This window comes from Octopus sinensis, unplaced genomic scaffold, assembly GCF_006345805.1.
Source record: "Octopus sinensis unplaced genomic scaffold, ASM634580v1 Contig08735, whole genome shotgun sequence".
Lineage (NCBI taxonomy): Eukaryota > Metazoa > Mollusca > Cephalopoda > Octopoda > Octopodidae > Octopus > Octopus sinensis.
The window spans coordinates 382,954-398,817 of NW_021831284.1; the positions used below are offsets into that span (position 1 = coordinate 382,954).

General features: G+C 32.7%; 1 protein-coding gene across 1 annotated transcript; it reads right to left on the minus strand.

The window, feature by feature from the left end:
- Nucleotides 1-11,274: 11,274 nt before the first annotated feature.
- Nucleotides 11,275-13,689, minus strand: LOC118761105 (zinc finger BED domain-containing protein 5-like). Its single transcript, XM_036498776.1, has 3 exons — nucleotides 13,609-13,689; nucleotides 12,332-13,471; nucleotides 11,275-11,547 (listed from the first exon to the last, which is right to left on the minus strand). Exons 1-3 carry the CDS (start codon nucleotides 13,687-13,689, stop codon nucleotides 11,275-11,277), a joined length of 1,494 nt encoding a protein of 497 aa, XP_036354669.1.
- Nucleotides 13,690-15,864: the final 2,175 nt, after the last annotated feature.

A 15,864-nucleotide genomic window follows, 5' to 3' on the forward strand; every position in this document is an offset into this window, starting at 1 on the left:
TCCACTCACTAGTTTTTTTAGCAAGGAACAATTTCTAGTAGTGGAAGAAGTTTCTCTGCATTCCGTTCTCGTTGAGAATTGCACATCTGGTGAAAGGAAGACAATTCCAAAGTCAATGATTAAAAAAATTAACTTTTAAAAAATTACATTTTCATTTTATATTCAATCAATTTGTAATGTTTCTTTAAAAATTGTTTCATAATATAAGTGAACTTTTGCTTTGTTTTATTCGACATAGGAGACGTTGCTTCTATACTGGAAGAAGGTCATCTCGTCTAAACCCTCTTCGTCACATAAATAAAGACCGGAAGAGTTTGCACAGAATCATATGTAGCGGTTGAATACAGACTCTGTTGAAAACTGAATTTATATTATACGAGACTGTTTGGGACAATGTTTGTAAATTTTATTATCTATTTTTATGTTTAGTTTCGGTTTTCGATTTAGTCAATATCTATATTTTATAGTCTTTTTAGCAATCAACAAATAGTTATAAAACTAAAGGATTTGAATTTAATTAATTGAGGTTAATTGTGAAAAAAAATTCGCATAGAGTAATCTTACATTTTTATGTTCGTTACTATGAAAATTTCTTTGTTTAATTTCCGCGTTCTTGTTAACTGAGTTACTTTTTTCAAATTTTAATAATTTAAAAAATTATTGAATTAACAAAAGTAATCATTAAGAATTTCAGATCTTAAACAAAGAATTTAGATGATTTGGAGTGATAAATCCGATTTATCACTCCGGACACTTAGAACGGGCCTAGACATTATAACTTACGACAATTATTAAATAAAATCACTAACTGATTGAACTTTTTTTGACTGTAATGTACCAGCTTGTTCAGATTTGTCTAAAAATTCGATTAGCTCTTCATTTTCAGTATATCCGTAATCAACAAATTCACTATAAGATATTGGATCGTCAATTTGAAATTTCTTAATTATTTCTTCATAATTATTTTCGTAGTTCTTAGATTCACTGTTGATTGTGATTGTTTCACATTTTATCCATCCTTGTGCATGACGGAAACAATTTTTGATGGTCGTAGGAGTACTTTATTCCAAGCGAAGAATGTTAATGTCGCAGCAGTTTTAAGGGTGATTCCATTAATTGCATTCTGACAATTTTCCCCTGCCTCAACCTTTTCGATTATATCATTTATTTTCAAATTGGTAAATTCGGCTTTAAAGCACGTAGTATAGAAATTTTTTCGTTGATAGAAAGTCTAACACAACGACGCATCACAAAAATACAATTTTTTTTTGATATTTTAGAATAATGGTTAAAATGAACAACTACAAATATTATTAACTAACTAAATTCCCGGCATCGTAAATGGAAACACAGTTTCCACGTACTATGGCCAAGGAAATCCTTTCGAAAAGCCACTTGGACTCGCGTGGGTCTCCCCGTTTATGGAGATCATGCGGCCAAGCTTTTTTAAAAGGAAAGAGACTTTTCGCCGATGACGCCGGAAGTCTCGACGGCGATGGAGTGAACAGATACCGTTCAGAGAGCTCCTTGTACTTTCCAATCTTCATCTTCTCGGTTTTGCGAGAGACTGAGCCAGGCTCGACAGCTGAAGAAGGAAGGTTGAGCTCCGAGAAAGTGTCTGAACACGTCGCATCCCATAACAAGACTTGCCGAACTCAAACGGGAAAATACAATTTAACGTGTAATGAGAATTTTAAAATGTTAATTAATTTAACTTACAATTAGATAAAAAAATTTTTTCATAATACTTGAGGAGCGGATTCGAGAAACAAGCGGATTCAAGAATCATTCATAGGAAATTTCAAATTTTTGATTAAAACAAGCGGATTCGAGAAGCAGCGGATTCGAGAGGTTTCACTGTACTTGTATTGTTTTTTCAAATGGATACAATTTTTTTTAAAAAACTATTTGATGAATAACTACAAGTTAATTAATTAAAAGCTTCATGGACGGGAAGCCGACGCGATCGAGAAAGAGTTAGAGCGTACTATCACAAGGGATATCCGCTCGAAAAACCATCTCGATTCGCGGGCGTCGCCTGTGATAGCAGACATGCGGGACCCGATCTCCTGAACGAAGCTGATTGCCTTACTGCCCAAGGAACCGGAAGTCTCAACCGCGAATAGAAGGAATTGGAACTTCTCCGTAAGTGAGGAGTACTTCCGCATCTTTTTGCATTCCGCGGTTGTGACAATAGATCCAGGAGCGGAGGCGGACATCAGCAGGTTCTGAGGCGAGAAAGAGTCCACACACGTGGCATCCCAGGTGAGAGGCTTCCCCCTGTTGAAAGGAAACACAGTTATCCCGTCAGGCCTTTTTCCTTCATTCCATACCTCGGATTTAGTGCTTTCTTAATCAGATATGCAAAGAAATAGATCGGAGAGAGCGTGGGCAAGGCTGAAAAGTATTACACACATGTACTGAAAAGTTTCGCTATTTTCTGTCCGTCATGGTTAAAACTTCTCTTAGTTGAAGAGAGGAAATCTTCGCTAGTTAACTAAAGTGACAGACAGGACATACACGGTTATATTCTTGGAGAAAAGCCGCCGACTGGTATCTATTCTGGTAAATAAACACGTCCAGGAAAAAAGGGGTGATATTAATATGATGATGAGCAATTCCTGCTATTTCCTGGCTTGTTGTTAGGCAAGAGGTCGGTCCACGATGAGTTTTCCGTCAACACAAATCTCCTTTTCAGTTCTGGGTTCAATTGTTCCTTTCTCAACCTTATTGGTCAATGATTTTGACATCAATGAGGGCCAAGAGGACGTCTTTGAGGATTCCACTGGTTTCTCCATCAATTAGATTCCGCAAATCTTTTTTGTGGGCTAAGCTAATTAACAGTGCAAGTCCACTTTTGTTGTATAGCTCAACCAGTCATTGTTTTGAATCAGCAGGGCCGAGACTAGAAACGACTCGGACGTCCCAAAACCCTGTTTGCTGAAATCACTTATTTAACTTTGGTGGCTGCTTTGATTGCGTTTACAGTCAGCAGAACTTTGGACGTACTCAGTGCCACAGCCAGTTCTGCATAATGGTTCGGCATATTCGAAGTAAATTCAAACAGGAGGTCCTTGTAGTGAAACTAGGTAAACATACTGTGTTGTAATATTCCTCACAAACATCCTGCTTCTGTTCTCTTGATGTTGAGGATAAAAACTCAGTGATCTTATCTTCATACAAGTCTACTTATGAGGAAAGTCATCAAAGTCCTTTAAAATCGAATTTAACTCGACAGCTTCGTCTGTTTTGTTGAAAAAACTTTTTGGTTTGATAATTGGAGTTGATTTCTCGATTTGAACGCGTATCTCCATTCTGGCCCTTTTCACTGATTCTCAGTTTATTTTGGCAAATATAAGAGAACTCTGAAACGCCGAAATTCCATACATTCTCTAGAAAGTTTATTAGATTAAGAGTTTTTTTAGGACTAACTGTGTCCAAAATTATCATGAAAAAACATTTCAGCATCCTTTTTAGTGCGTTTAAGTTACGATCGGAGGATTTTTAAAGTGATTTTGTTAGGGATTGGTTCGGAAACTAACCTAGAAAGTTACATTTTTAAAGAAATATTTAACAAATCGTATATATTTATTTAAATATTTTTTCAATATACCTAAATATATTTCAAATATTTGTCACGACTATGATGTGCCGTATTTTGACAAAGGTGAAATTTACATTTTTCCAAAAAAGAAAATGTCAAAAACTAAAATTTCAAAGCCACGAATATAAATTGTATAATTAAAAAATAAAAACTAGATCTTCGGACTACCAATGTGACGTCGTTATTGTTGGCGGAGGAATAGTGGGCTGTGCCACTGCAAGAGCAATAAAAATCAAATATCCGGAATTAAAAACAGCAATATTGGAAAAGGAAATAGACGTGGGTGATAATCGCCGTTTTTAGTAATGTTTAAGGTCTTCATCAATCAGGCAGAAATAGTGGGGTCATTCATTCTGGGATATATTACAAGCCAGGAAGTCTCCAAGCATCTTTGTGTATTACTGGTCGTCGGAAACTAATAGAATATCTTAACAAAAATGAAATTCCTTACAAAAAATGTGGAAAGGTAAAAAATATATATTTTCAATAATAGTTGATAGTGGCTTTAAATCAATCTGAAGTCCAAGTTTTAAAATCTTTATATGAACAAGCAGTTACTAATAATGTCCAAGAAGTTAAATTTTTGGAAAATATTGAACAAATTAAAAGAATCGAACCTTTTATTACAGTTTATTTAATTACGTTATTTCAAAGGGGGTCTCGGCTCTCCACTGTGCTTCCACGTGTATAGTTGACTACGGAATGGTCACTGAGTCGTTTGCAACTGATTTTTCAAATTTGGGAGGAAAGATCTACACCCGCTTTGAAGTTTCTGAGATTGAAATGAGTCCATTAAAAAATTATCCAATTTCTATTCTTTCCAAAGATTCTTGTCAAGTAAAATTAAAGATTTAGAGAGCAAGTTTAGAAATACAAGATCGAGGCGAAATATGTTATTTTTTGTGCCGGTCTTTACTCAGATCGACTCGCTAGGGCATGCGGGGGTAGTTTAGTTCCATCGATCGTACCTGTGAGGGGAGAATATCTTATTTTAAAACGTCCAGAGTTGATCAATGGATGTGTTTATCCGGTATTTGTTTTGACCGTTTATTTTAATTTGAAGGTTCCATATCCTGGTCTTCCCTTTCTCGGGGTCCATTTTACTCCTCAAATTGACGGAGGAGTTCTTTTGGGACCAAATGCGGTACTTGCTTTTCACCGTGAGGGATATTCTTATGGACATGTCAGTGTTTCCGACATGTTCCAAATGATCACTTCTCCGTACGTTTTGTTTGTTTATTATTTATAGGGGCTTCTGGAAGCTAGCGTATAATTTTTATGGGTTTGGAATCTCTCAAGTCTCTAAGAGTCTTTTTATCAAAAAGAAATTGCATGAAATGAACAAGTATATGCCAGAATTGACTATTGATGATATAATTAGGTATTTAAAATTGTTTTACACATATTTAGAGGTCCTTCCGGTGTTAGAGCTCAAGCATTGGACGAAAAAGGGACGTTTGTTGATGATTTTGTATTCGAAGAAGGTCCTTTGTTGGATGGGTCGACCCCAAGAATTCTTCATGTTAGAAATTCGGCTTCTCCGGCTTCAACATCTTCAATGGCAATTGCTGACGAGATTGTTAACAGATTTGAATCAATGATTTTTCCTTAAATTTAATAATTCTATATTTTTCTTGAAAACTAAAAATTTTTTGTTCCAAGAGGTCTCAGTCGTTTATTTTAAAACCATATGAGATTTAACTCCATAAATACCACACGCATTCTAAAATATGTTTCTCAGTCTCATTAGTCAACAGCGTAAGTGTAGTATTGCTTTCATTATTATTTGCACTATCATAGAAACATAATGTAAAAATGCCCAGCTTTTTGGGGCACTTGGTGCCCCAATTCGGGGTCGGACTGTATAACACTAAAACGGAAGCATTATCTTAGTTGATAAAATTATCCTTAAATTTTCTATAAACTATAGAATGAAGGTCTATTACAAAATACAAAAAACTTTTACTCATCATAACCAAATATTTCAGCTAATTTAGACAGCATGTTGAGATTATCCGAAGTCATGTTTAGAGATGAATCATTTTCACTGAAAGTCCATTCACTGAATGCCGAATAATCTCTGTTTTTTGCATTTGCGACATAAAATTTATTCGGATCACCGGTAGGATGGACTTGGAATCCTGCCATATAAAGCCTTCTCAGGGCAGATTTTCGTCCAAATTTTGCATCTAAAAACGGCTTAAAAGGACTTCTCAAGTCAAATCCATCACATTCCTACATCACGAAATAAACCCAAATCTTACCTTCAGAGTGCAAACAGGATTGTTATGAGCTATCTCAACGAAAACAGGTGATATGTTAGTCTCTGGATCTCTTTCATTTTCAATAGCTTGTTCAAGCTAATTTATGTACAAAATAAGTAAATTACTGCAAAATGAATCTGCGCAGGAAGCTTAGTTTCGATTTTTATCGAAAAAGATTGGCCAGGTTTAAGAAATGTATAAATATTACTACAAGATCTCTATATTTAAATCAAACCAAAAGACCTTTCTATTTTTGAGAGACCGGAAAGAATTTTGATTAACCACAAGTGCTTGAATTGGGGAGATCCTACTAATCATTTGACTCAGTTGATTGGGATCCAGATAATTGTTGATTGGAGAAAAAATAATCTAAATATCACAAACATTACAACCTTTAGATTAATTGGTAAGAATTTTTTACAGGTATTAAAAAATTGAAAATTTGGATCTAAAAATAAATCAAATAACTCACACCGGTAATAATTACTCCATTAGCTGGTTTTCTATTGTCAAACAGTTTCATGAGATGGACAACATCACCAAAACATAATGAGACATGCCCACAAAAGACAACTGCGGGAAACTTCAAAGTCCTTGCAAAATCATCTACACAAATTAACCCACCAATTACAAACCATAACAAGTATCATGAAATAACAATCTTCCTGAGTTTATTAACTAAAATTTTAATTTCAGGATAAAAAAACTTCTTGGAAAGGCAAAGGTGAAATCGAATCGAAAAGGCGGGAACACATTTGTTCGGCCAACCTAAGCAATGATCCCTCAAACACAACCATTCACTGAAGATGTCACAATGTGATAGAACTGACTTTGCAACAGGAGAAACGACATAAATATAAATATTACGACCATTTTGAATTTTGTCAGCCAAAGACAAAATAATGTCAAAAATGTGTCCGTATGGCAAACATGGGATAATAACCGACCCCTCAGTATCCAAAATGGAGTCCATTTGATCCAATGTCTCCTGATAAACTGAATTGGATCGTTTTCCGCAAAACACGGGACTTGATACCAACACATAATCAGCTTTGGTGACCGATGTGACGTCCAATGACTACTATACTGGTAATAAAATTCATACTCGAGCATGACACGGTGAAAGACTCGTTCTACTGATATAAAAAATCTAATATAAAAATAAATATCCAACAGAAATCGACGGAAACTGTAAAAGCACGTTGGCACTTCCCAGTGAGTATCCCGAACTATAAAAAGACAACCTCAGCCTTCCCTCGAATAAATTCTTGAAGAATAAAGCCAAAAAAGACATACCACAATTTCCCCATAGCTTACGGTCTTAAAAAGAGAAAATATATTTTGTATATCTGCTTCTTCAACCATTGTAATTAGTGATTTAATTGGTATATTTACACCAATAATTTTATTAAATTTTCTATATTTAATTTTATAATTTGAATAACTTTAATATTTTTAAATCAATTTTCTGCCTTTGTCCTAGTTGGCTTAATCGTTTAATGTACTCGATCAACTCATTAATCAGCAATCTTTAAAATATTACAATTAATAATACTTTCCATATTGAAAACATGGTTCAGTTGCATAAATAAGTCCATTATATTCGCATTCCTGTGTAATGTACACAATTCCCAGCATATCAAGAGGGTTGGTCAATATTATAGCATTGATTGTGCTCATTACATCTGAAAATATCTAAAATTCTTAATAGAAATCACACTAACGTTTGGCGGTGAGAACAAAAATTCTCCATTGAGTAAGGATAAGTCATTTTTCTCAATTATTAACTAAAGTCAGTTAAAATAAGCCAAAAACGTCAGAAAATGTGCTTGAATTTTGTTTAGAGGAAATTATAGGGTCATGATTTGGGCCAAGGGACTCTGAAAATGGTCGAAAGTGGGATAAAGATGACATGTCCAGTCCACAATCGCACATTATTTGTAGTCCGCAGTGTTTTATTATACAACATGTGGTATTTGGAGTCGATTGAACATTTACCTATAATCAAATGTCAAGATACACACTAAACAATTTTCATGCTTTAAATTAAAAAATATTTAAGGACTGTTTTAAAAATAAATGATTTAATTATAAAATATAAATTATTTTCTAACTAAACAAAATCAATAAAATATTTTATGCCGAAAAAATGAAAAGATTTAATTCTAGTGAGATATTGGTTGTTGCTTTTCTGCAACAAGATTTCTAATATTCGAATCCATGTTGCTAAGAGCGATTCGTATATCATCTCCAACTTTCAATCGATTACGAGATTTATTTTTAATAAATGATAAACAAGACATTGTAGTTTTGCAAAAGTATGTTGTTGGATAAGGAATTAAATATTGCATACTAGCCATAGTCAATAACGAATACCTTGGAATCATTCTACTCCAAAATTCCATAAGTGTGCAAGAATTGAAATATATCTGAATAATCACAAAAATTGTAAAAGTAACCCTTGCAGTCGCAGAGCTTCGTAAATCGATTAATTCTTGTAGAAAAGGAAGTTCTTGAGCCTCATCAATCTTATACAAAAATGGTTCTAAAATCCAATCGGGGACAATCTGATCGCTATTAAAATATTCTCCGAATTGAATTTGCAAAATTTTTAGGTGTTCGTCGATGTTTAAAATAATCTATTTTCAGGTTTATTATTTCCAATTAATTCCTCCAACATCGGAAACATGGAAATAACATTTTTAGTTAATTTTTTTCTCCATAAATTCAACTTTTGCTTAAATGCAGATACTTTTTCAAAAGCTTCTATGCTTGAGATATTATTACCTTCGGGATAAAAAAGAAAGATTTACCTTGTATGCATAAATTTAATTCGTTTATTATTCCAAATATATCAGCAAGATAGAATAACTTTTGTTTGAAGGCATAATCTGCAAACATATTGGCGAGTTTTATATTATTTATTTCTTGTAAAAAAGTAATGAGTGCACCAATTAGTTCGGCAAACCGTTTAAGCACCCTTCCTCTTGACAACCACCGAACTTCAGTGTGGAAAATTAGAACTGAATGTTCTGTTCCCATTTCTTCACATAATAATTTTAAAAGCCTATGATTAGTCGCCCTCGCACGAATCAAATTAACTGACTTTACGATCGAATCAAGAAGAATTTTCAATTCTTGAGGCATCGTATCATTTCCTCGTGTTCTTCCTGTCATTTTCAAACAAAATAAAAACTCGTCCACGACAGAATCGTCTTCAACAAATCGAACCAATGCGACTAAATGGCACATTGAACTGATATCTGTAGATTCATCCAACTGGATGCTTATTAAAAATTGACTACGAAAAATTAGTTGTTCTAGCAAATCTTTTGACATCTCATGAATAGAAAAATGGTATCATTCGAAAGTAGTATATTCTTAAATTCTTTTTCAGCATCTTTCCCAATCAGTAATCTTGCCATTAGTAACGCGCCTGGTTTTATTAGTTTTCCTCCAGAACAATGAGATACTTTGTTTCTGACTATAAGTTGAGCAATCTACAAATAATTCATGTTTAAAAGACCTCATATGAAATCTCCATATATGGTTTTGCGATCTGAGGCAATACATATGATGTAAGGGTCCCGTGCTCATCATATTTAATGCGTTTTGATTGAAAAACTTCAAGACTATCTGTACAGTCTAACTCCGGGGTGGGGCACCAAAGTGCCCCAGAAAGCGGAGGTGCCCTTCCAAACAGGGGTCTGGTTCAAACTATTGAATTATAGTTCATTAAATTAAAATTTTGGTTTACTTGCGAACAAAGAATTCTTTCACATTCTCCAAAGTGTTTATATGCCGATAATACAATAAGTTGTGCTTTTTTGCTCTATAGTTTGATAGATTTCTATTCTGTTTTTTAATTTGATTTTGATTAAAATAAATCATTATTTTTAAAACATTTTTTTTGAAATAATCAGTCAATTTCAAATTTTTCTTATTTCTTAAATCTGCTTCTATCGATTCGACACAAGATCTTGAAAAAAATTTTTTAACATAGAAAGATGTTTCATCGCAATTAAAAATATTTTTATAACCATAAGTTTTCAATAAATTATCAAATTGAATATTAAAATCATCTTAATAATAACAAATTAAAAAATGTTCCGCGTACCCCCTGGATCTTCTCGAGTACCCCCTAGGCACATGTACCCCCGGTTGAGAAACCCTGATATAGTTAATATATTGGAAGAGCAGGGGATCACTGGAATGTTAAACAAAAAATACAAATTAACCTAAAAGTCGAAGAATTTTACTTGTATTGTCGTGCGGCTATATCTTAAAACGGAATCCTTAAAATTGTTATTTCTGTAGACATGAAGAAATGCAATTAGTAGCTACGAAAATTCATCAACTGACTTATTGCGAACACAACATCTTGGAACCTGCTTTGATTAGGACGGTTTATCATTCTATTTATGGTTAAAAAGAATCATCGTCTTTGGTCTGATTCTTACTCTGAATTTGAACTCACTAAATTCATTCCCTCAAATAATGAAATAAAGTTAAAAAGCATTGTCATGTAATATCCTGGAGCAATTAATTAAACGAATCAATAAAAATAAATTCAGGATAAGTATTCAATAGGAAAAATCAACCGACATTTTTAACGTCTGTTAGTTTGTTTCTATGTTCGCTTTTTGATCATGTGAATACTATTGATGAATTTTTATTTTGTGGGAAACGCAATAATAAGATGTCAATCTTATTTTCCAAAAGTGGTAAGTTTCTTTTTTGGGACACTCTGAGAGAAACTTTCAATTTCCTAACCTTCTTAGCAGTGACTTTAGGATACGCCTCTTTTAAGAAAGAAAGTTAAAATGTCCCTTTTCCTGAGTCTTTCTCTTTTGTTCTCTCTCACTTCGAATTCTGAGCAATGTGTGTGGGCTGTTGGAGTTATAGATCATACTAAATTATCGATCCTGTACTATCAAACAACACTATAAGGTCAGCATGCTCCAGCTTCTTAGAAATCTACAACGCTCAAACTCAGGTGAGTTGTCGGGTGACGACGTAATTATTGGCTTAAAAGATTCAAAACGTATTTTTTAAGTTTGCTCTTTCCGTTTTCGTAAAGTCCTCACCTCAACTAATGAGACAAGCTTACATAATAAAATTAACTATTTTGGAACTTATTTAGATTATTTCCGTTTTCGAATATACTGCTAAAAACACTTTTAAAGAAATTAAAAGTTTTATTAATTAATTAAATCCAAAACTAATAATCCGGATAACTCTAAACAATTAACAGTTAAGGTATGACGACAAAATTCCAAGCAACTAAAAATACAAAAAAATAAAAAAGAAACCGTAACAATGCTGATACTACTTCCTACTGCTGCTATTGCGATTTTGTTTCTATCGACCAGATTTTTGATTTTAGGTATGCAGCCCTAAAATATATTAAATTTCTATAACAGTATAGAATGTTTCATCCTTAGAGTTGCAGCTAGATGGGATGTTAGTAAAAGGATCATTCGGAGAATAAGAACCACAGCATTTCAAGGTTCTGTGCCAAAAGTCAATTTCTGGACTGCTATGTTCATAATTGTTGAACATGTCTTTCACATAATTTTCAATTTTTGTCCAAAAAGCACATACTTCGTTGTTATTCAGAAAATATAAGCAAAGAAATGACACTATCAATGCTAATATCGCCAACAGATAGATGACATACTATAATTTATCATAAAAAAATATTGTACAGTCAATCTCCAAAATGTACGTTTTCTAATTAGGGATATAAATCCAGCTGATAATCCAAATAAAAACACGAGGGCAATAACTAAATAGATAATCCCCGAGTAGCGAAAAGATTGAAGAGACTGATTCTTTGTGTCTACGTAGTTTTGCATCATCATTCCACCACAATAGAAAAAGAATCCCACAATTGTCTAATATAAGATTAATTTGTATTTTTACTCCAAGAAATATTAAGTTTAACGAAATCGACAGAGAACGTATTATTTTCATTTGCTATACAGTGTTGTTCGCTTTTTCGTCAATTTTCTTTTATTCGTAAAAAAGACGTTAATAATTTGTATTAGTACTAAAATAGGACAATCTGAAATATAATATACTTTTTTAGAAATTAATGAATATTTCCTTTATAGCAGTGGTTCTCAACCTTTTTTTGGTCGCGGACCCCTTGTAAGTGAATAAAAAAATTCGCGGACCCCCAGCATATTTTTACAAATTTTTTATCAAAAAATTATTACTTTTCTAAAAACACAATTTATTATTAAAAAAGGAAATAAAATTAATGAGAAGGTTGATATTGTTTTTTTGCAGCAATTTTTTCAATTTGAGGCTCAGTTATCGACAAACATGCTCTGATATCATCCTCAATATTTAGTCTTGCTCGATGAGTATTTTTTATATTGAGAAGTGCTGAAAAGCCATGTTCGCATAAATACGTGGTCGGAAAAATAAGCAACAAATTTAATGCATTTGCGCTTACGGAAGGATAAAAATAGCACATTTTGCACCAAAATCTTGACAAAGGAAGTTTTTCATACAAATCTTTAGCATTCGAATTATTGACCATATCAATAAAAGCCTCTTGAATATTTTCATCGACTAAACGTGGATCAACATCAAACGGTGTACGAATTAATTTCAAATCAATATTGCGCAATTCTGGAAAGTATTTATTTACTTCTTTTTGAAGATATGTTAAATGTGCGTAAATAAGGTCGATTATTTTTTTGGTTTCAACTGCATCTATTTTAACAGATTCTTCTTCAAAAGATTCAAACATAGTAAAATTATTCAGTTTAACTTTTTCTTTCCACAGTTGTAACTTCATAACAAAGGCACTAATAGTTAATATTAAAAAGCTCACAAACTTAATTTTATCCACAAAATCAACTACAGTTTCGCGCCTTCCCTGAAGCGATTTGTTGAGTAAATTTATACGAGAAAAAACATCTCTCAAGTAGGCAAGCTTGGATAGCCATGAACTATCCATTAATTTTGAAATAAATTCCGATGATTTGGAATTGTTTTCGCGATTAAAATATTCAGATAATTCATTCCTCAAAAAAAAAACTCTGGCAAGAATGTTTCCCCGAGATAGCCATCTCACTTCAGTGTGGAATAGCAAAGTCTTGTCGTCTCTTTCAAATTCTTCGCAAATTAGTCTGAAGATGCGAGAATGCAAAGCACTTTTTTTAATATAATTTACGATATGTACGACATCATCCAGAACATATCTTAAATCTGAGGGTAATGTTTTTGCAGCTAGTGCATATCGATGTAGCATACAATGCAAATGTTTCGTTTTCTCGTTAGCCAGTCTAACTTGACCTCTAAAGCCAGAATGAAAGCCAAGCATTGCTGGTGCTCCATCGGTTGTGCAACAACATACATTGTTCCAAGATAACCCAACATTCTCAAAAAACGTAGAAATTGCTTGAAAAATATCCTCTCCTTTAGTGGTCGATTCAAGTAAATAGGAAAATAAAAACTCTTCTTTAAAATCTCCATCATAGACATAACGAGCAAATATTATTAATTGTGCACAGTTCGCTACATCGGTGGATTCGTCAACTTGTATCGCGAAATTTTCATGGCATGACGTTTTTATTTGTTCTACCACCTGTTAAAATAAATAATATCAATAACCTGCTGCTTAATATTTTCTGACATTTCAGAAATTCGTCAATGAACAGTATCATTTGATAGTGGTATATCCGAAATCATATTTTCAGCATGAGTGCCAATAAGAGTACGCACTATGTCTTTACAACAAGGAAGAATCAGTCTTTCGGCAATATTGTGAGGTTTCTTTTCTTTCGCTATACGTAATGAAATCATATAGGATGCTAATAGCATGGAATTATTAGAAGGTAAAGTTTTTATGAAACGAGTCAATACTTGATTCTTCATTTTTTGACTCAAAGAAATAAAAAAATCCTTATTTTTATGGATCAGATGCGGATGACATGTGTGCAAGTGTCTTAAAAGAGTTGTCGGTTTCATACTATTGTGCGACAGAATTTTCATACAAACAACACATTTTGGGCTTTCAAATCCATCTTTTTCAATACAAGTAAACCCATATTTGATATAATCAGGATTATATTTACGTATCTTAGTCACGTGAGACGAGTTCATATCAATAACGTGCTTAAATATTTTATTATTATTAAATATTAAAATATATTAATTTATCTAATAATAGGGCAATTTTTTGCCTAAAATGCCTTTTTGCACCAAAAGGTCTATTTATTTAAATAATTAATTTAAGCTATAATTTAATTAAAATAGATTTATCTACAACGAGTTATAATGCCTTAAATGCTTAAAAAATTGTTAAGGTCCTAAAAATTTTTTTAAGGTCCTAAAATTTTTTTAAGGTCTTAAAAATTTTTAAAATAAATTATTTTTAAATGTTACAAAAAAATATTTTAAAAATAACAAATTAGGCACGCTATAAATTACTTTTTTGTGTTCAAATGCCACGTGTACGTTCTACAAATAAGTCTAAAGCTCTAAAAGCCTATGAAACTTACGTAAAAGAATTCACAGTGATTAAGGCAGTCTATATTGTAAAATATGTATGATCTACGTCAATGCATCAAAAAAAAAAATATATTGATCAGCATAGACAATCTACAAAACATCTAAAGCTTTGAGTAATTTAAAATTATTTTTTTAGATAACAATGAAGGATTCCAACAATCCTTAGATTCCCTATTCAACGGTCAAACCGAAACGGAAGACTTTCAGAGTATGCCGATGGAAGTTGCCAAAGCCTTTTCTGAAGCAAACATTCCTCTTCATAAGCTCAATAATCCAAGCTTAAAGGGATTGTTTGAAAAATTGAATATTTCGCTTCCTTCCCAGTCAGCCTGTCGCAATTGTATTCCTGCAATCAGTGAACAAAATTATCCAAGTATAAAAGTGATCTAAGGTTAACAAATGATTAATTTTTAGATCTCAAAAGATTTTTATGGTTGTTGACGAGGGTGACGTAAATGGACAGAAGTTTGTAGTTGTTCTCATTGGGAATATCGCTTATCCAGAGAAGACCTATTTAATTTCGTGTGAACCTTTATATGAATCTGTAACTGCTAACACAATTCTTCAGATTATCGATGAAGAGATTAAAAAATTCGAGATTATACGCAATAATTTTCTTCTTTTTCTTTCTGATGCAGCCCCGTATATGATTTGGGTAGTTTGTTGAATTATTTTTAGCCGGAAAAACATTGAAAATGCTTTATCCTAGGATGTTCCATGTAACATGTGTTGCACATTTGTTACATAATTGCTGTCTCAGAGTAAAGGCGTATTATTCGGACGTTGATAATCTTATTGCGACTATAAAGACATCAATAGTGAAAAACAAAACTAGAAAAAAAATGTTTTCTACAATTGGTTATCCGCCCGACGTCATCATAACTAGATGGGGTAGTGGCTGCAAGCAGCATACTATTATGCAAATAATTTTGTATCAATTGCTGAAATTGTGGAGAATTTCAAAGACGACGGAATATTAGTTAAAAAAGTAAAACAAGCAATTGAATCGCCAACCTTAAGAAAAAGTCTAATGGAAATAAATGAAAATTATCAGATACTTAATCAAATATTGAAAAAAATGGAATCCACAAGTTATACAATAAATGATGCACATTCAGATCTTTGTTTGTTAAAATTTCCGTCTGATAATGCAGAAATAAATGAATACATACAAAAAAGATTACACAAAAATGACATAGAATCAATTATAGAAATGGAGAAAAGTAATATCTCCCCTGAAGAATATGGACTAATAAGAAAATGTCAGTGTACATCATCAACCGTTGAAAGAGCATTTTCTATGCTTAAAAAATTAATTACTAAAGATAGAGGTTTCAATGCGGAAAATGTCAAAAATTATTTAATACCTTACTATAACAAATAATTTTTTACGACTTTTTGATTTAATACCTTATTAAAATGTGCCTAAAAATGTAGAATAAAGTCCTAAAAATTAAAAATAAAGTC

Bases quoted from the DNA above. Each gene is read 5' to 3' on its own strand.
- LOC118761105 (XM_036498776.1), bottom strand. From the start codon at position 13,689: ATGATTTCATTACGTATAGCGAAAGAAAAGAAACCTCACAATATTGCC. The intron at 13,472-13,608 runs GTGCGTACTCTT...TTATTTTAACAG, and splicing joins TTCCTTGTTGTAAAGACATA to GTGGTAGAACAAATAAAAAC. The intron at 11,548-12,331 runs GTAAGCGCAAAT...GATAAATTATAG, and splicing joins TGTGCTATTTTTATCCTTCC to TATGTCATCTATCTGTTGGC.